Source organism: Somniosus microcephalus, chromosome 15, assembly GCF_052327205.1.
Source record: "Somniosus microcephalus isolate GS21.2 chromosome 15, FLI_Smic_1.0, whole genome shotgun sequence".
In the NCBI taxonomy this organism is placed as follows: Eukaryota; Metazoa; Chordata; class Chondrichthyes; order Squaliformes; family Somniosidae; genus Somniosus; species Somniosus microcephalus.
This window is the reverse complement of record NC_141001.1, coordinates 87,542,809-87,568,463: the sequence shown is the minus strand read 5'-3', so window position 1 is coordinate 87,568,463 and position 25,655 is coordinate 87,542,809. Positions and strand designations below refer to the sequence as shown.

The window sequence follows — 25,655 nt, the reverse complement described above, 5'->3', positions numbered from 1 at the left end:
GGTGTGAGAGGGTAGAAATCACACTGTAAGCGCTGTTGATCTGTTCTCCAGAAAGTATTGGTCTCCCAACATGCTTTGGGTCCAGCATGTATGCTGCAGCATGAATCGGCTTGACACAAAATTCTTGACGCGTCTGTATGAATTGAACAATTGCCTTCTCCTCTGCTTTGAGCAACAGGGATGTGGGTAGGGCAATGCTGATTTGTTCTTTTAAATCAGCAAAAAGCCTGAGAACATCTGACAAGACAGCGTCATCTCCTTCAATCTGAGCAATTGCAGATGCTACTGGTGAGAGTAGTTTAAGGCTGCTAACCACTCTCTCCCAAAACACATCATCCAGCAGTATTTTCTTGATGGTGGTTTCCATATCCCCAGACTGGGATATTGCCATTTCTTGCAGCGACTCCTTACCCTCCAGAAGGCTGTTGTACATTATGACAATGCCACCCCATCTAGTGTTGCTGGGCAGTTTCAGTGTGGTGTTCTTGCTCTTTGTCGTTTGCTTGAAGTTGTAGGTTGCTGCAACGACCTGTTTTCTCCTGACATACTTAACAACTTGCTTGGCTCTCTTGTACAGTGTTTCCATGGTTCTCAAACCCATGATGTCCTTGAGGAGCAGGTTGAGCCCATGAGCTGCGCACCCAATAGATGTAATATGAGGGTAGGCCTCCTCCACTTGAGCCCAAGCAGCCTTCATATTCGCAGCATTGTCAGTAACTACTGTAAAGACCTTTTGTGATCCAAGATCGTTGATGACTGCTTTCAGCTCATCAGCAATGTATGTGCCTGTGTGTCTGTTGTCCTTCGTGTCTGTGCTCTTGAAGAACACTGGGAGAGGAGTGGCGACGATGTAGTTTATGATGCCCTCCCCTCGTTCATTTGACCACCCATCTGAGATAACTGCAACACAGTCTGCCATCTCTATCGTTTCTTTGAGCTTTCCTTGGACTCTGTTATACTCAGCCTCCAGCAAATAAGTAGACAAAGCATGTCTGGTGGGAGGACAGTATGCAGGGCGAATAGCATTGAAAAATCTCTTCCAGTACACATTGGCTGTGAGCATGAGGGGTGAGCCTGTCGTATATACAGCTCGAGCAAGGCACTCATCTGCATTCTTCTGGCTATGGTTATCCATTGTATCAAAGAACCTTCCAAGTGGGCCAAGAGTTGCTGATGATAAGGAGCCTGATGCTGAATGTGAACCATCATCTTCTTGAATGGAAGCAGAGGAACTCTGGGCTGACTGCTGTGAGCTTTGAGTGAAGTTGTTGCATTTGGATAAATGCTGCTGCATCTTTGTGGCATTCTTTACATATGGCTTTGTACAGTGTTTGCACATGTACACAGTCTTTCCATCTTTAATGCCTGGGGTAAAATGGTTCCACACATCCGATGATAAACGTGGCATTGTTCTATGCAGAGAAATAAAGGGCATTCGTCTCTGTGTTGAACTGTGGTCGATCAGCACGATTGCAACAGGGTGAGTACATTTTTCCTGATGCTCCATGTGATGGAAGCATGACCTGTGCATGCACGACGCTACATCACCAATAGAGGGAGCTAATCGCTTATCTACTCAGCCAACCAATCAGGACACATTTGTTCGCAGTCACACACAAAACTAGCCAAGTAAGAAGATAAACATATATTGATTAAGAAATTTCTTAAAATTACTAACAGAGATGGAATCTTAATTATTAAGAGAGGACCTGTGAAAAAAAATGAAAGAAATTTTAAAAAATATTATGCTAACATGTGCTTTTTTGGGCAAAATTCCCAAGCTAAACTTCCCGTGGAAAATTTCTGGAAATTTACCGGAAACTTTCCACCCCTTCGCAACCCTATCTCCACCCAAATCGATTCTACATCTTGATCTTCTGAGCCAACATCACTTCTCAAGTGACAGTGACCACTGCACAGTCACTGTGGAGACGAAGTCCCATCTTCACGCTGAGGACACCCTCCATTGTGTTGTGTGGCACTACCACCGTGCTAAATGGGATAGATTCAGAACAGACCTAGCAGCTCAAAACTGGGCATCCATGAGGTGCTGTGGGCCATCAGCAGCAGCAGAATTGTATTCCACCACAATCTGTAACCTCATGGCCCAGCATATCCCTCACTCTACCATTACCATCAAGCCAGGGGACCAACCCTGGTTCAATAAGGAGTGTAGAAAAGCATGCCAGGAGCAGCACCAGGTGTACCTAAAAAGGCAGTACCAACCTGCGGAAGCTGCAACATAGGACTACATGCATGCTAAAAAGCGGAAGCAGCATGCTATAGACAGAACTAAACGATCCCACAATCAACAGATTAGATCAAAGCTCTGCAGTCCTGACACAGCCAGTCGTGACTGGTGGTGGACCATTAAACAAATAACGGGAGGGGGCGGCTCGATGAATATCCTCATCCTCAATGATGGTGGAGCCCAGCACGTGAGTGCAAAAGACAAAGCTGAAGTGTTTGCAACCATCTTCAGCCAGAAGTGCCGAGTGGATGATCCATATCGGCCTCCTCCTGAGGTCCCCATCATCACAGAAGCCAGTTTTCAGCTAATTCGACTCACTCCACATCTGAGAGCACTGGATACAGCAAAGGCTGTGGACCCCAACAACATCCCGACTGTCGTGCTGAAGACTTGTGCTCCAGAACTAGCCGCGTCTCTAGCCAAGCTGTTCCAGTAAAGCTATAACACTGGCATCTACCCAACAACGTCCTGTCCACAAAAAGCAAGACAAATCTAATCCGGCAAATTACCGCCTTATCAGTTGACTCTCAATCATCAGCAAAGTGATGGAAGATGTCGTTGACAGTGCTATCAAGCAGCACTTACTCACCAATAACCTGCTCACTGATGCCCAGTTTGGGTTCCACCAGGACCACTCAGCTCCAGACCTCATTACAGCCTTGGTCCAAACATGGACAAAAGAGGTGAGGTGAGAGTGATTGCCCTTGACATCAAGGCAGCATTTGATAAAGTGGGAATCGAGGAGCCCTAGTAAAACTGAAGTCAATGGGAATCGGGGGGAAAACTCTCCACTGGCTGGAGTCATACCTAGCACAAAGGAAGATGGTTGTGGTGGTTGGAGGTCAATCACCACAGCCACCTTCCCTCCATCATAAGGTCAGAAGTGGGGATGTTCGCTGATGACTTCACAGTGTTCAGTGCCATTCGCAACTCCTCAGATAATGAAGCAGTCCATGCCCGCATGCAGCAAGACCTGGACGACATTCAGACTTGGGTTGATAAGTGGCAGGTAACATTCACGCCACACAAGTGTCAGGCAATAACAATCTCCAACAAGTGAACATCTAACCACCACCCCTTGACATTCAACGACATTACCATCGCCGAATCCCCCACCATCAACATCCTGGGGATCACCATTGACCAGAAATGTAACTGGACCAGCCACATAAATACTGTGGCAAAAAGAGCAGGTCAGAGGCTGGGCATTCTGCAGCGAGTATCTCACCTCCTGACTCCCCAAAGCCTTTCCACCATCTACAAGGCACAAGTCAGGAGTGTGCTGGAATACTCTCCACTTGCCTGGATGAGTGCAGCTCCAACAACACTCAAGAAGCTCGACACCATCCAGGACAAAGCAGCCCACTTGATTGGCACCCCATAAACCACCTTAAACACTCATTCCCCCCACCACCGGCGCACCGTGGCTGTGGTGTGTACCATCTACAAGATGCACTGCAGCAACTCACCAAGGCTTCTTCGGCAACACCTCCCAAACCCACGACCTCTTCCACCTGGAAGGACAAGGGCAGCAGGCGCATGGGAACACCACCACCTCCAAGTTCCCCTCCAAGTCACACACCATCCTGACTTGGAAATATATCGCCATTCCTTCATCGTCGCTGGGTCAAAATCCTGTAACTCCCTCCCTAACAGCACTGTGGGAGTACCTTTACCTCACAGACTGCAATGGTTCAAGAAGGTGGCTCACCACCTCCTTCTCGAGGGCAATTGGGATGGGCAATAAATGCTGGCCTTGCCAGCGACGCCCACATCCCAGGAACGAATTTAAAAAAAGACTTAAATGCAGCTGCTTCATTTCTGGTTCCCACAATTTGCTGCTACACACTCGCAAACCAGTGATTTCCCAATGCTGATGCAGATAAATTTACCTTTTTAACCTTTTTATTGGGTTTATGTCTGTCCACGTCCACCTTGCTACTGTTGTTGACCACTCTCACTTTGCTGGATTTGTTGACATTCCCATTGGACTTGTTGACATTGCCAATGGTGTTATTGCTAGCAAACCCTACCACTCCCCCACTGCTGCTCTTGTTCTCAGTTTTGTTGCCATTGGTATTGCTAAATAACTCTAAACCCAGAATGATATCTACTCGGGTCAGAATTGAGCCAAAGGTTGGGGATGAGCTGAGGGCTAGGATTCAGCTTATATTTGGATTTTGCATAATGGTTAAGGTTGGCTTAGACTGAGGGGTAGGATTGATCTCATGGCTAGGGTAAACTTATTTCAGGGGAAGACTTCATTTTGTGTCTGTGGTGGGGGGGGGGGCGGGGGGTGCAGGGGGGCGTGGCTGGGTAACTTATTTAAACTGGGAAGACCTGTGCTAAATGTATTCATCAGAGCAAGGGGGAAGCCTGTTATTGGTTTCAATATATTTTGTGAAACTGACCTTGATGCCTCTACCTGCTGCTCCTCTTCACTGCTGACCAGACTGCCACTACTTTTTAAAGTTGAAAGTTAGAAGGGTGGGGGGTATAAAGTTGTAAGTGAGCCATAACCATTGCAGTGGTAGAGTTAAAAAAAAAAAAGTCCACAAGAATACTTTAGTAGTTAAGGAGGCTAAATTGATATAGATGTCTTGAATTTAATGATAAATACCAATTGCACATAATGGTTTAACTGGTGTACAGATTGTGCAATTATACTGTGAGGTTTTCCTAGGCAATTTTCATTATCGTTCTGGACATATGAATTTATAATGGGTAAAAGTTGACACAAAAGTGTGACAAAAAGGTGAAAACAGGAAGTAAGGTTTTGTAGACAGAAAGTTGTGCAGACAAAAGATTTTAAAATAAAATACAGCTTTGTTCAGCAGCGTTTGGGTAGAATTGTGACTCTTAACAGATTTGTAGTTCTGTCAAGTGTTCTGGTTGGCAAGATTTTTGGCTATATAGGATGTCGGCTCAAATCCCCAATGTCGAGGATAATGATGCTGACATTTATGGGGCAAATTGTGAGCAGCACAGATGTTTTAAAAAAAAGTGAATCTAACATGACAATTTAATATCTAAAAAGAAATAGATTTGAATCACGATCTGTGCTGCAGCCAATTATTTTGATGAAAACTGTTCATCCAATCTAACAAATTGGGAGGTAAATTGAGATAAGAATAAATAATATAATATAGTCTAATTGAAAAAATAACTTCATGTAGTTTTAATGTCCTGGTAACGAAAGTGGGAACTTAATTTTAAAAAATAGTTTCTGGAAAAATGAAGGGTGATGGTAGTTTTGTTTAGCAATTAAATCATATTTCCACTTGAAGTGTTTTATTAATGCTATTCAATTATTTTGTTATGCAAGCTTATTCTGTGCCCATTAAATTCTATTGTCAAACTCTAAACAGGCAATTAAATGACTGTTTTATTAAAGATGTGAGATATATTTAATTACCCAAGAAAATGAAATGCATTCTTTATTCAAATGGAACAGACTGACACACACACATGCAACTTTCATTTATATAGCACCTTTAATGTAGTAAAACATCCCCAAATTCTTCACAAGAGCGTAATCAGAAAAAAATTGACTCCAAGCCAAAGAAGGAGATATTAAGATGGGTAACTAAAAGCTTGGTCAAAGAGGTAGGTTTTAAGGTGTGTCTTACAAAAGCAGAGAGAGGTGAAGAGACAGAGAGGCTTAGGTAGGGAATTCCTAAATTAATTTTTAGGGGCATGATCTTAAAATTAGCGCCAGGCCTTTTAGGAGTGAAATCAGAAATCACTTCTTCACACAAAGGGTAGTAGAAATCTAGAATACTCCCCAAAAGGCTGTGGATCCTGGGTCAATTGAATCTTTTAAGACTGAGAGCGATAGATTTTTGTTAGGTAAGTGTATCAGGGGATGTGGAGCAAAGACGGGTAAATGAAGTTGAGGTACAGATGAGCCACGATCTAATTGAATGGTGGAACAGGCTCAAGAGGCTGAATGGCCAACTCCTGTTCCTGTTCCAGAGCTTTCACCTATACGGCTGAAGGCACTGCCTCCAGTGGTAGAGCTAAGGGAATGCAGGATGCATTAGAAGCCAGAGTTCTAAGGGGGTTGGAGTGATGGAGGAGATTAGAGAGATAGGGTGGGGTGAGGCCATGGAGGGATTTGAACACGAGGATGAGAATTTTAAAATTGATGCATTGGTGGACCTGGAGCCAATGTTGGTCAGCAAACACAGGGACGATGGATGGGTGAATGGGATTGGTGTGAGTTAGGATACGGACAGCAACGTTTTGAATGAGCTCAAGTTTATAGAGGGTCGAAGATGGGATGATGCCCAGGAACCATTGGAATATCTGAGTCTGTCGGTAACAAAAGCATGGATGAGGGTTTCAGCACCAGACAGAATCATAGAAGTTTACAGCACAGAAGGAGCTCATTCGGCCAATTGTGCCTGTGCCGGCTCTTTGATATAGCTACCCAATCAGTCCTACTCCTTGGCGCTTTTACCATAGCCCTACAATTTTTTTCCTTTTCAAGTATATCCAGTTCCCTTTTGAAAATCACTATTGAATCTGCTTCAACCACCCTTTCAGGCAGTGCGTTCCAGATCATAACAACTTGCTGCATAAAAAAATTCTCCTGACCTCCCAACTGATTATAGAGAAACATAAACATAGAGATAGGAACAGGAGTAGGCCATTCGGCCCTTCGAGCCTGCTCCGCCATTCAATGAGATCATGGCTGATCTTCGTCTGAGATCATAGCTGATCTTACCAGTTCAGTACCCCGTCCCCGCCTTTTCTCCGTAACCCTTGATCCCCTTAGCCTTCAGAAATATATCCAATTCTCTCTTGAAAATATTTATTGAATTAGCCTTCGCAGCCCTCTGTGGCAGGGAATTCCACAGGCTCACCACTCTTTGAGTGAAGAAATTCTTCCTCATCTCTGTTTTAAATGATTTGCCCGCTATTTTTAGACTGTGGCCCCTGGTTCTGTGCTCCCCGGCCATTGGAAACATTCTCTCTGATATTTTGCCGATTATCTTATATCTGTGTCCTCTATTTACCGACCCTCCTGCAAGTGGTAACAGTTTTTCTTTATTTACGCTATCAAAACCCTTCATAATTTTGAACAGCATGGATTTGTGAAAGGTCTGACAAACCTGATTGAATTTTTTGAGGAGGTGACATAAGTAGTGGTCAGGGGAATGTCTATGGATGTTATTTATATGGACTTCCAGAAGGCATTTGATAAAGTCCTGCAAAAGAGATTGTTAACTAAGGTAGAAGCCGACAGAATTGAGGGCAAATTATTGACCTGCTGAGGAAATTGGCTGAGTGGCAGGAGACAGGCAGGAGGGATAATAGGTACTCAAATTGGCAGGAGGTGACTAGTGGTGTCCTGCAAGGATCTGTGTTGGGGCCTCAACTATTCACAGTATTTATTAACGACCTAGATGATGGCATAGAAAGCCATATATCCAAATTTGCTGATGATACAAACATAGGTGGCAGTGTAGATGGAAGCATTAAGTGAATGGGCAAAACTGTGGCAAATGGATTTCAATGTAGGCAAATGTGAGGTCATCCACTTTGGACCTAAAAAGGATAGAACAGAGTACTTTTTAAATGGTGAAAGGCTAAAAACATTGGGGGCTGGGTTTTGTGAATGGAGGCGAGTTGGAGGCGGGACTGCTGCTTGTCGTGTCAATGTCCCGCCTCCATCCTCGCCTGACCATTCAGAGGGATTTTCCCCTGATTGAGCTTGTTAAGCCCGCCCTACGGGCTCAGCAAGCCAATTAGGGAAGAAGTCACTGACAGATCACGTCAATGTCAGACGTGCTATCTGTCAAGACTTCTTGAAAGAAGAAATGACAGCATTTGACAGCTCTGTGAAGCTGTCAAACACTGACATTCTCTTTAGCTTGATGAGTCTTTGTGGTGAGAACTCAACAAACATTGAATATAAGTACATTTCAGATGCCTGATGGATTGAAGGGTCCATCAGCCATTACCTGAAATTGACAAGGTGGATGTCCGCTCTCCCGATCCAGCGCAGCTAAAGGCTATAGAAGGAAAAAAAGGTAAGTGAACACTTTTTTAAACTAATCACTCACCCTGCATATTTACCACTCCACACTTGCACCCATCACTCACCTCTACACCTTACTTCCAGGTGCCTCCGACTATCGCAGACCTCCTCCACGTCTCCTCCAACCCGGCGGGGTTCTCCGAGGTCGGGAAACCTTCACCTGTGAAGGTAAAATGGCACTAATCCTTTTTTCTGACTGTTAACTACCTGTTAAAAGGATTAAATGCCTTTCCCACCTCCAAGAGACGGGACCCGAAGCTGCACATCTTCCCGCCTCCTGGCAAGTGAGCACGGAGGTGGGATGGGGGCGGGTTTGCCATCCGCCCCCACTTACTCCGATTTTACGGGCTGTCCCGCCTCCATGCCCGCCTCCTCGGGGCTTGGAAAATCCAGCCCTGGATGTCCAAAGAGACTTGGGGGTCCAGGTACATAGATCATTAAAATGTCATGAACAGGTACAGAAAATAATCAAAAAGGCTAATGGGATGCCGGCCTTTATATCTAGAGGACCAGAATACAAGGGGGTAGAAGTTATGCTGCAGTTAGACCACACCTGGAGTACCATGAGCAGTTCTGCTGATCTGATCGAAGTTTTCAAGATATTAAGAGGAACAGATAGGGTAAATGGGGAGAAACTATTTTCACTGCTTGGGGATTCTAGGACTAGGGGGCATAGTCTCAAAATTATAGCCAGACCTTTCAAGAGTGAAATTAGGAAATACTTCCACACACAAAGGGTGGTAGAAGTTTGGAACGCTCTTCCGCAAACGGCAATTGATGCTAGATCAATTGTTAATTTTAAATCAGAGATTGATAGCTTTCTGTTAACCAAAGGTATTAAGGGATATGGGCCAAAGGCGGGTAAATGGAGTTAAGTCTCAGATCAGCCATAATCTCATTGAATGGCGGAGCAGGCTCAAGGGACTGAATGGTCTACTCCTGTTTCTATGTTCCTGTGTTCCTATGAACAGCTCTATTAAATCTCCCTTTAACCTTCTCTGCTCTAAGGAGAACAATCTTAGCTTCTGTAATCTCACCAAATAACTGAAGTCTCTCATCCCTGGTACTAGTCCAGTAAATCTCCTCTGCACTTTCTCCAAGGCCTTGAAATCCTTCCTAAAGTGTGGTGTCCAGAATTGGACACCATACTCCATTAATGCTAATCAAATTCAAATGACAGTCAAGATTGAAGTTCAGTGCACTGATGAATATCATTTTGGGGAAAAAAAGGTCACCTTCTTTCATGTAACAGATGGAATGCACTATTTTATCCCATGGGTTAAAAGTGCTCTGATTAATATTTAGAGAAGATTTTACCTAATTAATTTCTTGTGTAATTGGAAGGAATGCTACAGTATATCTCAATATAATGAGTTACAGCAGCTTTGAAATGTTATGCAGTCCTAAAAAAAAAAATCCAAGATTGGTAGAAAATGCCGATAGTAGCCTAAAGGCTTATAGGGATTAACAGAATATACTTGTCTGTTTTAATAACTCATTACTGCAGCCAGTGTCTATAATGAATATAGTGATTTCCTACAGCATTGGAGGTGATGTCTTGTTAGGATTAAATTAGATCTAAGTGTACTTGGCTGCCAGTTATAGCCTCTCTGTTGTGCTCCTGCCACATGTAAAAAAATACCTTAGTGTTACATGGTGTGGTAGAGAAAAACAAACATCTGTGTTTTTATAGTTCTAGTAACAGATCATTTTGTCTGAAATTAGAAGATTTTTTTTGGAAGCATTTCAACTGTGCGTTTTAATGATGTTCTCAGTAAAAAGTTAAGGTCACCATCAGATTAGAATTTGCTAATTATTCTCATTCAGAGCTAGTCTTTTGTTAGAACTCTTCTTCCAATACATTGTGGACCTTTTTGCACAATATTTACTGGGTGTGTTTTTTTTTATTTGACCAAATGAAGCTATGGAAAGAGTGTCGATATTTATTGAACAAATTAATTTGCTGTATTAATTTCCCAAGATTTCAAAGTTTACAAATTCACAAAAATGTTTTGTCTATAGTACCACACTTTCAAGTGGCTTCTTGAAAACACTTATGCCATCTACCTATATTACGCGACATGAAATCTAAAACTGAATTGTTACCGCAATCAAACCATGCAAGATTTGTTTTTTTAAATAAATACATTAAACAGGGACTGGGCCTGAAGATGAGCTTGCTATTATTCTGATTACCTTCCAAGACACAAATCAGTGAAGAAATCTGGATAGGTTCTAGTTTATGACAATATTTGGGAGGAAAATGCCCTACAGTAGAGGATTTTGGTTAAACTATTAAACTTGTTATCTTCATCAGCCTAAAGTCCAAGGGATTTTTTAGATTTAACAACAGTCACCGCTCACCATTATTAACGAGTAAATTGGACAGCAACTTCCAGCGTCTGCACATGTGCAGTTAAACGCGAAAATCGGAAAGTTGCTGTTCGAGTTATCCTGCTCCTCCAGAAGCTTTGCTACAACAGTATCTCACCGAGTGACTTGCCAATGGAACACACGGAATGCGAGAAGTTGCTGCACTTACCTATTAGATACCCACTAAACTTGCTAGAAAAAGTTGAGGCTTGTCCATTCTAGTGTAAATGGATTTTTAATGGTGTGATGAGTCTTAATTACTGCCAAACAACCTCTCCAGCACTGAAAATTAACTTTTACAAATGTGGAGTCTCATTCCTACAGATTTTAATTATTGTTGGAGATTTTTAAAAATGTAAACTTTTTTTAACTTTCTCTTTCTGTTTCTTTGATCTCTCTCTCATACTCCCATTTTTCTTTCCCTCTCTATTTCGCTTTCTGTAAATGATTTTGCATTTAATTAAATATTCTAATTTCCGCTTCCTGGTTTAAACTCTGCACTGCCCCTTAAGACTTCTTCAATCTAATTGGTTAAGGAGACGCACCGCTGCTTGCACTGTTCACACAAGTCCAAGATCCCCTGTAGAGGGCGCCCCACTGTTTTGGATTTCTAATCACCGCAAGTTCCAGTGCAAAAGCCCATAGGAAGTCTGTGGGCAAGTGCAAATGTAATGAACGGCTATTGCTGTTCATTCGCCGATGACCGCAAAATCCAGGCCAAGTTTTTTATTACTATAGTATTTGGTAACTTTGGAACATCTTGTTTCACAATCAGTGTAGAAGAGGAGAAGCAACTTAAATAATTACTACAAAACCTATTATATAAACAAAAGTTTTTTGACCTGCAAACTTGGAGGTATGATGTATGCCCAATGTGAACAATCCCTTGTTGTTCACCATAAAGGATGTGGGTGAGACTTTTTTAACTGATATGATTTAAAAACCGGTTTTTATGGCAGGTGTAGTTATTTACAGCCTCCATAATATACTTCAAAGCATATGGAGAATCGATGGCAACTCCTGAAATTAGGAAAGTTGGAGCTTCTATTTATTTTCAGTGCAGACCCATAGGTCGCACCTCATTCTGATCATGGTCCTTATGAATCCAAGCACTTCATATTTAAAATTAATTTGTGATCTACTTAGTGTCATGGAACCAATATTGAGTGGCTTAATAAGAGATAGTGGCATTATCGATAACGTTATAATGGGCAGGGTGTTCTTTGTATTCAAAATTCTATTGTCAGTTCAACAAAAGTAATGGCTACTCTTTAATCCGAATGTGAGTTTCTTTTCTCAACCACAAAAATATTTGTTTTCAATTCCTTGCCTTGATATATAGTCATTAATTAATGGGCCTGAATTTGCGATCAGAGGCTTCCCGTGGGCGGATACCTCCGATCATCAAATTTTCTACGCATTTACCTGGTGGTCCGGGAGATACGGAGGCTTGCGATCCTGGGCCTCTCCTGGTAGAAATTCATAGAGGCCCACATATATCCCAGGGGCGCACGTGGGCCGGCCCAACCAATGAAAGAAGGGAACCCCCATTCATACTTATGGGGATTCCGTACGTACGGAACTGTCATAAGTATGAATGGGGATGACTTAAAAAATACATGGACACATGAAATAAAAAAAATAAAAAAATTACATATATAAATTTAATTAAAACTCCATTTAATTAACTATTTTAAACAAAAATTTAATTTTTTGGAAAAAAAAATGATGGCCCGTATTTTCTGATGCCTACGGGTGTGTACGGGCTGTGTACACACCCATAGGGACCTCGCAACTGCTAGTTTCAGGCATGCGAAGCGCATGCGCTGAAAACCGGCACTTCCGATCTGTCAAGCTCTTGACAGATCGCACGCCTGCCCTGGAGAAGGGCCTCTGCGGAGGGAAGAGTTCCGCCTTCTGGAGAACCTCTGCCCGCTGAAAACCCTTAGAAACCTTACGCCTGGTAAAAGCGTAAGGCCTGCTTTTACCAGCATAAGAGTTTAAAAAAGTTTTTTAAAAATGTTTTTTTCACTCATTTATAATTTAAAAATATTTTTAAAGAAGGTAAGTTTATTTTTAGCCCCGTAAAATTTATTTTATTTTTCTTTCAAAAAATTAAATTTTTGTTTAAAATATTAAATTTAATGTAGTTTTAACTAATTTTAAAAACGTGATTTAAAAAAATGTATTTAATGTTTTGATGTGTTTTTGGGGTGATCTCCATTCATACTTTTGGCGGGTCTAAGCTGAGAGACCTGTCAAAAGTATGAAGGGGGATTCCCTTCTTTCATTGGCTCCCCATGGCCCACGTGATCCCAGGAACGCTTGCGAACCGCATGCGCCCCTGGGATACCTGAACCCTGCGCATTTCGAGTTGGAGAGGCCCAGGGGCGGAAATGTCCGGACCTCCAGAGCCCTCAGATAAGGGCATAGATTTTTTCCAGATCGGAGGCCTCCGCACGCAAGATTCTTGACAGATTGCAAGTGCCGGGTTTCAGCGCATGCGCTTCGCATGCCTAAACCCGGAACTTGTGCGGCTCCTACGGGCGCGAACGAACCTCAGACGCACCCGTGGGGGTCGTAAAATACGGTCCAATATCATATTGCCTGAATTTGTCTTTTTTAAGGGATATCAGCACTACTTTTTGCCTATTTTAATTTAAAAGCCTTCCTACAAATTGAAGACCAGAATTATTTTAATAGTAATCGTATTTTTGGCGTAATTATTGCAGTGAATTCAACAGTGTGTCAGTGGACAATGATTAAAATACCAACTATTGGGTGTAGACCTGACTAAAATAAGCCAGTAAGACACTTTCTACATTTAGTTCCATTGTTATATGAATCAGTGTTGTAATCGTTTTGCACACGTGGACTCCATTAGTTATGTTGGTCAGCAACAGCTTTGTTTCAGGTAAATAAAGTGTACATAGAATCATAGAATGGTTACAGCACAGAAGGAGGCTATTCGGCCCATCAAGCCTGTGCCGGCTCTCTGCAAGAGCACTTCAGCTAGTCCCACTCCCCCGCCCTTCCCCTGTAGCCCTGCAAAAAAAAAATTCTTGAAGTACTTAACCAAATCCCTTTTGAAAGTCACAATTGAATCTGCCTCCACCACCCTTTCAGGCTGTGCATTCCAGATCCTAAGCCCTCGCTGCATAAACAAGTTTTTCCTCATGTCGCCTTTGGTTCTTCTGCCAATCACCTTAAATCTGTGTCCTCTAGTTCTCGACCCTTCTGCCAATGGGAACAATTTCTCTCTGTCTACTCTGTCTAGACCCCTCATGACTTTGAACACCTCTACCAAATCTCCTCTCGATCTTCTCTACTCTAAGGAGAACAACCCCAGCTTCTCCAGTAACTGAAATTCCTCATCCCTGGAAACATTCTCGTAAACCTTTTCTGCACCCTCTCTAAGGACTTCACATCCTTCCTAAAGTGCGGTGCCCAGAATTGGTTACAATACTCCAGTTGGGGCCGAGCCAGTGTTTTATACAGGTTCATCATAATTTCCACGCTTTTGTACTCTATGCCTCTATTCATGAAGCCCAGGATCCCGTAAGCTTTTTTAACTGCTTTCTCAACCTGCCCTGTCACCGTCAACGATTTGTACATATACCCCATGGTCTCGCTGTTCATGCACCCCCTTTAGGATTGTACCCTTTTGTTTATATTTCCTCTCCTCGTTCTTTCTACTAAAATGTATCACTTCGCACTTTTCTGCGTTAAATTTCACGTACCACGTGTCCGCCCATTCTGCCAGCCTGTCTATGTCCTCTTGAAGTCTATCACTATCCTCCTCACTGTTCACTATACTTCCAAGTTTCGTGTCATCTGCAAATTTTGAAATTGTGCCCTGTACACCCACGTCCAAATCATTAATATATACAGGAAACTTTGTGCTATCCGGCACCCATGGGACCGAGCTACTGCCGTTTTTTTAAAAGCTCCGGATAGACCAGCGTCAATGTTATCAGATAGGAGCTTTTCATCGCAGTATCTGACCACAAACACTGTTGCTCAGCAACAGCTTGTAAACACTCGGCCCGTGGCTTGGAAGCGTCTCTGAAGCTGTTGCTAAGATACAGAGACGCTTTCTAGAGCCTGCCGTGTCTGACCACAAACACTGTTGCTCAGCAACAGCTTGTAAACGCTCGGCCCAGTAGCTTGGAAGCGTCTCTGAAGCTGTTGCTAAGCGACAAAGACGCTTTCCAGAGCCTGCCTGTGAAAAGAATGCTAGGAGAAAAAAAAACACCTAACCAAAACGGCTGCTGATTTCTGCCGTTAGATCAAAGTTGCCAGACATTCAACTTCCAGATAGCTCAAAGTTTCCTGTATCAAGAAAAGTAGTGGTCCTAGAACCGACCCCCGGGGAACACTATACCTTCTTCCAGTCTGAAAAACAACCATTCACCACTACTCTCTGTTTCCTCTCACTTAGTCAATTTAGTATCCATGCTGCCACTGTCCCTTTTATTCCACGGGCTTCAACTTTGCTGGCAAGCCTATTAGGTGGCACTTTGTCGAATGTCTTTTGGAAATCCAAGTACACCACGTCAACCGCATTGCCCTCATCAACGGTCTCTGTTACCTCATCATAAAACTCGATCAAGTTGGTTAAACATGATTTGCCTTTCACAAATCCGTGCTGGCTTTCCTTAATTAATCCACACTTGTCCAAGTGACTGTTAATTTTGTCCCTGGCTATTGTTTCTAAAAGCTTCCCCACGACCGAGGTTAAACTGACCGGCCTGTAGTTGCTGGGTTTATCTTTACACTTTTTTTGAACAAGGGCGTAACATTTGCAATTCTCCAGTCCTCTGGCACCACCCCCGTTTCTAAGGAGGATTGGAAGGTTATAGCCAGTACCTCTGTGATTTCTTCCTTCACTTCCCTCAGCATCCTAGGATGCATCCCATCTGGTCCTGGTGACTTATCTACTTTAAGTACAGCCAGCCTTTCTAGTACCTCCTCTTTATCAATTTTTATCCCATCCAGTATCTCCTCTACCTCCTCCTTCACTTTGTCTATGGCAGCATCTTCTTCCTTGGTAAAGACAAATGCAAAGTACTCGTTTAGTACCTCAGCCATACCCGCTGCCTCCATGCGTAGGTCCCCTTTTTGGTCCTTAATCGGCCCCACCCCTCCTCTTACTACCCGTTTACTATTTATATGCCTATACAAGACTTTTGTATTACCTTTTATGTTAGCAGCCATTCTATTCTCATACCCTCTCTTTGCCCCTCTTATTTTCTTTTTCACTTCTCCTATGAACTTTCTATACTTAGCCTGATTCTCAGATGTATTCTCGACCTGACATCTGTCATATGCGCTCTTTTTCTGCTTCATCTTACTCTCTATCTCTTTCGTCATCCAGGGAACTCTGACTTTAGTTGCCCTACTTTTCCCCCTAGTGGGAATGTACCTCAACTGTACCTGAACTATTCCCTCTTTAAAGGCATTGTTCCATTACAGTTTTGCCTGCCAATCTTTGATTCCAATTTAACCGGGCCAGATCCGTTCTCAACCCACTGAAATTTGCCTTCCTCCAATTAAGTATTTTTACTCCAGATTGCTCCCTGTCCTTTTCCATAGCTAATCTAAACCTTATGATACTATGATCACTGTTTCCTAAATGTTCACTTACTGACACTTGCTGCACTTGACCTACTTCATTCCCCAGAACCAGATCCAGCAATGCCTCCTTCCTCGTTGGGCTGGAAACATACTGATCCAGAAAGTTCTCCTGAACACACTTCAGAAATTCTTCTACGATAGCAAAATACTGCAGATGTTGGAAATCCGAAATAACAACAGAAAATGCTGGAAAAACTCAGCAAGTCAGGCAACATCCGTGGAGAGAAATTTGAGTTGACGTTTCGGGTTTGACCCTTCTTCAAAACTGGAGAGAAAAGGAACTAGATCGAAGGCAGGGCTGCGATCGGACAAAAGAATAAAAGAACCAAAAGAAGTAAAAGAGATTAGAAGCTAGACGAGATGGTAATAGGCTGTGATTAGGTGTAAAGTGTACTGGCAGGGCAAAAGATAGCTGCCAGGTGTGAGAGAGAAACAAAAGGAAAGGGGGGGGGGAAAGGAAAGGAGTGGAAAAATATAAGTGAAAATGAAAGGGGGCCGAGGTTATGATCTGAAATTGTTGAACTCGATATTGAGACCGGAAGGCTGCAGACTGCTTAATCGGAAGATGAGGTGCTGTTCCTCGAGTTTACGTTGAGCTTCCGTGGAACAGTACAAGAGGCTTGGCCTCTTGTACTGTTCCACGGAAGCTCAACGTAAACTCGAGGAACAGCACCTCATCTTCCGATTAGGCAGTCTGCAGCCTTCCGGTCTCAATATCGAGTTCAACAATTTCAGATCATAACCTCGGCCCCCTTTCATTTTCACTTATATTTTTCCACTCCTTTCCTTTCCCCCCCCCCCCTTTCCTTTTGTTTCTCTCTCACACCTGGCAGCTATCTTTTGCCCTGCCAGTACACTTTACACCTAATCACAGCCTATTACCATCTCGTCTAGCTTCTAATCTCTTTTACTTCTTTTGGTTCTTTTATTCTTTTGTCCGATCGCAGCCCTGCCTTCGATCTAGTTCCTTTTCTCTCCAGTTTTGAAGAAGGGTCAAACCCGAAACGTCAACTCAAATTTCTCTCCACGGATGTTGCCTGACTTGCTGAGTTTTTCCAGCATTTTCTGTTGTTATTTCAGAAATTCTTCTCCCTCTCTGCACTTTACACTATTACTATCCCAGTCTATATTAAGATAGTTGAAGTTCCCCATTATCGCTGCTCTATAGTTCTTGCATCTCTCTGTAATTTCTCTGCAAATTTGTTCCTCCATACTTTTCCCACTAGTTGGCTAGTCAATGATTTCTATTGGAAAACACTGCTCTATCAGATCAACTCTTAGTCTGTTCTGCTCCAATGAAAAGAGTCACAGTTTCTCTAGTCTCTCCTAACTAAAGCCTCTTGTCCCTGGCATCATCATAGTAAATCTCTCCATGGCCTTGAAATTGTTCCTAAAGTATGGTGGCCAAACTGAACACAATATTCTAACTGTAGCCTCACCAATAATTTGTACAGGTCTTGCATTACCTCTTTCCTTTTGTAATCTGTGCTTCATTTATAAAACTTCGGATCCAGTATGCAATTTTTCCCCATCTTTTATCAACTTATCCTCCCACTCTTAAAGATTTGAGTAACTGAACCCTGAAGTGTCTCTGCTCTTCTACTTTTAAAGTTTCACCATTTTTGTCAAATTTCCTCTCATTATTCTTACTCTCAAAACATATTGCCTCACATTTCTCTACATTAACTTTCCTCCGACATCTTTCTGTCCTATCTACTAACCTCTTCATGTCTTCCTGAAGTCACTTACCATTGTCTGCACAATATACCACTTTCCCCATTGTTGAATAGTCTGCAAATTTAAATATTGTCTTCCTTTACCTGAATCCAAATCATATATGTATAATGGCCCAGAAATTCCGTTCGCAGGCCTCCCGCGGGCACAGGGCTGCGATCTGGAAAAATCTGCGCCTGGACCGGAGGGCTACCGGGAGGCGCAGAGTTCCATTGCTGGGCCTCTCCAAACTGCTGGTGCGCAGGGCCCACGTATCCCAGAGGCGCAGGCGGTTCGCAGTGTCCCTGGGATCACGTGGGCCATGGGGAGCCAATCAGAGAAGGGAATCTCCATTCATAGATTTGACAGGAAGACCTGTCAAATATATGAATAGAGATCACCCCCAAAACATAATAAAACTTCAAATAATTTTTTTTTTTAATCACATTTTTAAAATGACTATAAATTACATAAATTACATATTTGAAAAAAATAATTAAAGTTTTTAACGGGGCTAAAAATAAACTTACCTTTCTTTAAAATATTTTTAAATGATAAATCAGCGGAATTTTTTTTTTTACTTTTTTCAACTCTTATCCTGGTAAAAGCAGGCCTTACATCTGCTTTTACCAGGCACAAGAATTATAAGTGTTTTCTGCGGGCGGAGGGTCACCAAAAAATGAAACAAGGCCCTCTTCCAGCGCAGCCAGAGGATCTGTCAAGAGCTTTCTTGACAGATCGGAAATGCCGGTTTCCAGCGCATGCGCAGTGCATGCCTGAAATCGGCATTTCCGATGTCCCTACGGGTGACCGGAATATCCGGCCCATTGAGTATGATTAAGTTGCCTACAGATGTGGAAGTACCTTCTACATAGATGCCAACCACTTGCATTTGCCACACGTAGTGCGCATGTTCCTGTTTTGGCCCAGAAATCCTCAAGACTTCAGACTTCCTACACTCTGCCCAGATCAACCCTTAAGGCACCTCCTCAGGACTTGCAGGGCTGCATCGGTGATGATCCATGAAACAGGCTTCACATCATGTAATACACCACTCCAACCTTGAGATGATTGAAATAAATACGGAAAAAAACACAGGTCAGTATAAGTCCTAGCTATATCTCAGAATTGGAACCCTGGAACAGATCACAAATACCTTGTGGTAACCCAAAATTATGACTATTGTAATTTGGTCCCTCTCCTGAATTAAAAAAATTCATTCCTGGGATGTGGGCGTCGCTGGCAAGGCCAGCATTTATTGCCCATCCCTAATTACCCTAGAGAAGGTGGTGGTGAGCCGCTGCCTTGAACTGCTGCAGTCCGTGAGATGAAGGTACTTCCACAGTGCTGGTAAGGAGGGAATTCCAGGATTTTGACCCAGCAACGATGAAGGAACAGTGCTATATTTCCAAGTCATGATGGTGTGTGACTTGGAGGGGGACTTGCAGGTGGTGGCGTTCCCATGTGCCTGCTGCCCTTGTCCTTCTAGGTGGTAGAGGTCGCGGATTTGGGAGGTGCTGTCGAAGAAGCCTTGGCGAGTTGCTGCAGTGCATCTTGTAGATGGTACATACTGCAGCCATGTTGCGCCGGTGGTGGAGGGAGTGAATGTTTAAGGTGGTGGATAGGGTGCCAATCAAGCGGGCTGCTTTGTTCTGGATGGTGTTAAGCTTCTTGAGTGTTGTTGGAGCTGCACTTATCCAGGCAAGAGAAGAGTATTCCATCACACTCCTGACTTGTGCCTTGTAGATGGTGGAAAGGCTTTGTGAAGTCGGGAGGTGATTCACTTGCTGCAGAATACCCAGTCTTTGACCTGCTTTTGTAGCCACAGTATTTATGTGGTTGGTCCAGTTAAGTTTCTGGTCAATGGTGACCCCCAGGATGTTGATGGTGGGGGATTCGGCGATGGCAATACCGTTGAATGTCAATTGGAGGTGGTTAGACTCTCTCTTGTGAAAATGCCATTGGCAATGATTGCTGGGGCTACCGGGTTCCAAGATAACTTGATACAAAGTATCAAACCTACATGAGAATATTTTACACGTTGTCCACTACAAAGGGCAGAATACCCAAGAGTCGTGCAGTTTCCTGGAATAATGGCCCAGAAATTCTGTTCATAGGCTTCCCGTGGGCGGAGGGCTGCGAGCTGTAAAAATCTGCGCCTGGACCGGAGGGCTCCCGGGAGGCGCAGAGTTCCATTGCTGGGCCTCTCCAAACTGCCGGTGCACAGGGCCCACGTATCCCAGAGGCGCAGGCGGTTCGCAGCGTCCCTGGGATCACGTGGGCCATGGGGAGCCAATCAGAGAAGGGAATCTCCATTCATACATTTGACAGGAAGACCTATCAAATATATGAATAGAGATTACCCCCAAAAACATAGTAACATTTTAAATAAATTAAAAACAAAATCACATTTTTAAAATGACTTTAAATTACATAAATTAAGTATTTTAAACAAAAATGTTTTTTTGAAAAAAAAAATTAAAGTTATTAACGGGGCTAAAAATAAACGTACCCTTCTTTAAAGTATTTTTAAATGATAAATCAGTGGAAAATTGTTTCTTTTTACTTTTTTCAACTCTTATCCTGGTAAAAGCAGGCCTTGTGCCTGCTTTTACCAGGCGTAAGAATTGTAAGTGTTTTCTGCGGGCGGAGGGTCTCCAAAAAACGGAACTCTCCACCCGCAGAGGCCCTGCTCCAGCGCAGCCGGAGGATCTGTCAAGAGCTTTCTTGACAGATCGGAAATGCTGGTTTCCAGCGCATGTGCAGTGCATGTCTAAAACTGGCATTTCCGTTGGCCCTATGGGTGAGTACACAGCGCGTACACACCCGTAGGGACCGGAATTTCTGCCTCAATACTGTGAGGTTGTTAACATTCATAGCTGAATACGGTGATGCTGAAGGAGTAGCATTTGAACAGGATGTGCACTATTAATTGGATACTCTTACTTCAGGAGCACTTAGTCTGATCTGTGCTTCTCTATTTTGTTGATAAATTGACTTTCAATAAGGGAGGAAAATACAGTATTTCAGACTGCCCTTGAAAATGCATACCGAGCAAACAGATGGAACTATGCCAGGAAAACTCACTACACTGTAGTGCCAATTTGCAATCTTGTAATTGCTACCAGGGTTAGCACCAATACACCATCTGGCCTACACAAGACTCCAGTCCCATACTATATCATTGACTATTAATGCCCTCATGGCAGCTAGGGATGGGCAATAAATATTGCCTTGCAAGTATTGCTCACATCCCAAGAACATAAAAAAAAAATACAAGTCAGGATAGTGTGCGATAATTTTATTCACATAAGTTAAATCTGCAAAAGTATATACATGCAATACAACAGAAATATCACGTAACAATATTTAATGAAATTTTGTTTATTTACAAATTTTATTATGTATAATGTGTTCCCTATGGTGAATTTAGTCCTTCTACTGTCAGGTTTTTCTTAGTGTATGCTCAAGTGGACGCTCATATGTGCATCTTGTATTTTATCAGTGTTGGAATGGCTTAGAGCGACTGTAAATGAGGCAGATGAATAGTACATTATTGCCTCAACATCCATTGTGTAATGTCTGCTGCCACTTCACAGAATGATATATTGGCTTCTATTCTTAATTTCACAAACACCTATCTTTGAAGGTGGCAGGACAAGTTGATAAGGCTGTTAAAAAAGGCATATGGGATCCTGGGCTTTATTAATAGAGGCATAAACTGCAAAAGCAAGGAAGTTATTGCTAAACCTTTAGAAATCACAGCTAGAGTATTCTGTTCAGTTCTGGGCAGCATACTTTAGGAAAGATATCAAGGCCTTGGAGAGGATGCAGGGGAGATTTACTGGAATGGTACCAGGGATGATGGCCATCAGTTAGGTGAAGAGACTAGAGAAGCTGTGATTGTACTCCTTAGAGCAGAGAAGGTTAAAAGGACATTTAATAGAGTTGTTCAAAATTAGGAAGGGTTTTGATAGAGTAGATAGAGGGAAACTGATATCACTGGCAGGAGGGTCAGTAACCAGAGGGCACAGATTTAAGGTAATTGGCAAAAGAACCACGTTGGAGATGAGAATTTTTTTACACAGCGAGTTGTTATGATCTGGAATGCACTACCTGAAAGGGTAGTGTAACCCTAAATTTAATAGTAACTTTCAAAAGGGAATTGGATATATACTTGAAAAGGAAATGTTTACAGGGCTATGGGGAAAGAGCAGGAGAGTGGGACTAATTGGATAGTTCTTTCAAAGAGCTGGCACAGGCACAATGGACTGAATGGCCTCCTTCTGTGCTGTGAGGTTCTATGATTGATATAAATATAGGAAATCACTGACATGGATGTATTCTTGTGAATTTGCCTTTATAAGTTTGAAAAAAGTACAGGAAGGAAATGACTGACACGGATGTAATCCTGTGAATTTTTCTTCAGCTTTTGTGTGCTCAAAATTTCAAATCAGATTCAAATGAAGATTACAATGTTTTACTAAAGAATCAAAGATTTCTTGTTACACACATGAGAACAGTAAGAAAGTTTCAGGTGTGGGCCTGTTTAATCTTTCAATCCAGCTGCAGTGTAAAATAATGCTGCCTAAAGTTAAAATACAAAAGGCAAACCATTCTTAATAAAACATTACAGAGCTGAATAAAAAGGACTTTGAACTTCATGTTTGTTCATTTACAATGTAATAGCCCCTTAAATGAAATGTCCTTGTGTTTTAAATCGTTTATGATTCCACTAATGTGAATTGCAGTGGGTTTGCACTACTTTAATATTCACCTGGCCTAGTGCGGCCTCATCCTGACATTTACTGATTTTATCACTACTGTTTTTTATATTTCAGGATCACTTAATCGCAGCATTAACTTATTTACTGATGGCCGTTGATATTCAGCTTTCTTCATTGAAAGTTTTGCTCTTTGCATTTTCTTTATAACTTAAGACATTTGTGTTCTGTCACCATTTTCTGGAATCCACTCTGGATAGCATTTGTTATTGTCATTGCTCACACAAGTATTCTCAGCTCAGACTCCTCACTGTGGATCTTGGCGCACACATATGCAGTCGCTTCATACTAAATCATCTTTTGATAGCAAAATACAAAGATTATATGCAGTCTTCTTATCGTGTCTACACACTGTTCCCTTTGGGGAACAGTATGAAGTAGTGGAAGGATTTCTGGCCACGTTAAACGCTCCTTCCGTGATCGTAACCATCTTCATACCAGCCATTAGGGTGGTTAGTCCTATGGTGGGAGGGTTTTACGGGCTCCCACAACCCATACGAGGGGGGGGGCCACCCACACCCACGGACGCAAGTATCCCGCTGGATGTCAACCCAGAATTTAGAGCCGGAGCTCCGACTCTACTTGCCGGGACTGTCTGGAGCGGGGTTCGAAACCCTACGCCTTCTGGCCCAACGGCGGGGATGCTTACCGCTACGCCAAAGGCCCACTCATTATACGCAGTGACAAGATATTCTTTTAAAGGCCCGTTTTCAGGGGATAATTTTTAAGCTATGGTGTTGATTTTTACACTAAACATGGTTTTGACTGACAAATGTATAGAAGTATGAGCTTGGCACTTCTTTCCTACCAGAATAATGTTACAAGTATAAAATTCTCAGCGCTAATGTTGGCTGTTGAGCACGGTAGCGGGTTGTGAACAGAGCTTTTTGAAGTTTTATCTCACTTATTTAATGTATGGTCTTGACTTCTAAAGAAAACATTTCTTAGTATGTTAATATTTTGAATTGTTACCACTGGTGTATTAATGAAAGATTGCCCCATGTGAAAACAATTGCAATTCAGTATCATCATTTATGATAATATAAAACACTGACGCGCTCAGTTAACACAATATACCCTGGATTTATTATCTTACCATATTTGCAATCAGGGAAGAAAAGATGCCAATAAAAATATTGAACTATTTACGTAACTGAAACATAATTATTTAAAAGTGTAGTAAAACTCAAAGTTTGAACCTGCTATTATTTGCCAGCCAGCTCCCCTGATCTTTTGGTGGGTAAATGCATTGCATGGTGTGGTGCGGAGTCATGTGACAAGCAAAGTCCCAGGTGTATACTGTTACTTCGTGGTGGTCGTGACACTACAATTTTCCACAGTGTCACGTCCATGTGTGGGCATTTGATGGGGACCAGATTGAGCCCCTCCCCCATCCTTTCAGTGAGGTATCAGATGGCTGTCTGCATTTGTGGAACCATTTCCCAGTTTCTGTCATCAACTCAGTAGAGGGAAGTAGAGAAATGTTTTCTTAAAAAAAAAATTAACCATTACTAAATCTTTTTGTTGTAATATCTATTTTACGGCAGTTATGTTTTCTTAAACAGCATTGAAGTCACAACGCAGGAGGAGGTCAGTTGGCCAATCATGCCCATACTGGTGCTAGCTCTTCAATTGAAGTTATCTACTCTAATCCCATTTCTCTCCCCTTTCCTGGTATCCTTTTATATTCTTCCTTTTCAAATACTTACTCAATTCCTTTTTAATGTATGATATACTGTAGTCTGTGCCTCAGTAACCACTGTGGTAAAGTATTCCATATTCTAATAATTATGTTTAAAAAAAATTCTAACTACTGTACCCCCTTCACTCTTCTAGCAATAATCATGATTCTAAGCCCCCTTGTTATCGATTCGCCAACTAGTGCAAACAATTTCACTGTTTTACTTTGTCAAACCCTTTCAGAATTTGGAAAACTACTTTTAAATCCCCCCTTAACCTTTTCTGTTCCAGTGAACAAAGTCACATTTTATGAGTCATTCTTCATAACGATAACCTCTCATTCCTGGTATCATTCCAGTGAATTATCACAGTACACTTTCCATGTCTCTAGGATCCTTTCTATAGTGGGATGCCCAGAACTGCATACTATAGGGTAAAATGAGGTTTACATATTGCAATATATTTTGTAATATTTCTATAAGTTAAAACCTTTCCTACAGTCCATACTGTTTGACTAGCTGTTATCCCATTCAATCTCAGTAATGAATGGAATTGTTTAGTGTTTGTAAGTATGCACCATAATTAATGTTGTTTCTTTTCTGTTTAGTTTTAACAGTGTCCAACATGGAAGTCACATTTTGTTTCGTGAGTTCAGCTTCATCAAAGCTACCCCGTACAATAGAGCTTCATTTATACGAATGTTCTGGCGGTGCTTTCGACAGATAGGCAGGAATGGAGGTAAGTCATTCTTAGTGATCCTTTAAGAAGGTTGGTGACATTTCTGTGCTATATACGAAAATAAAAAGTTAATGTGATATTCTACTTTAAAATTTTACTCAGAATTTATTCAGCTTCCATTGTAAAGTAATTATTTCATGCAGTATGTTGGTAACTTGCAGCTCCAGCCTCATGCAACTGTCATTTTGGGAATAGAGGGCATATGCTTTTCAAAACTGCTATTTAAGCTAAAAGAAACTTTTTTTACTCTATGTTTAAATGTTATTTCCCACATGCAGTCTGGGAATACTGGGAATTTTTTTTTTCATATTTCTATCCTTGTGACTTATGTAGTCACAGTTATTCAGCTACACGAACCAGAACCAGTTTTAGAAAAAAACTATGCTTCTGATCCTTCAACGAACATACTAGCTCTGTCATTCGCTGTCAAATC

General features: G+C 42.2%; 1 protein-coding gene across 1 annotated transcript in view; it reads left to right on the top strand.

The window, feature by feature from the left end:
* cstpp1 (centriolar satellite-associated tubulin polyglutamylase complex regulator 1) overlaps nucleotides 1–25,655 on the top strand; it is a 468,108-nt gene that overhangs the window by 228,814 nt on the left and 213,639 nt on the right. The window contains exon 3 of the mRNA XM_086008095.1: nucleotides 25,092–25,222. Within this exon, the coding sequence (XP_085864221.1) occupies nucleotides 25,092–25,222 (131 nt within the window). The remainder of the gene's footprint in view (nucleotides 1–25,091; nucleotides 25,223–25,655) is intronic.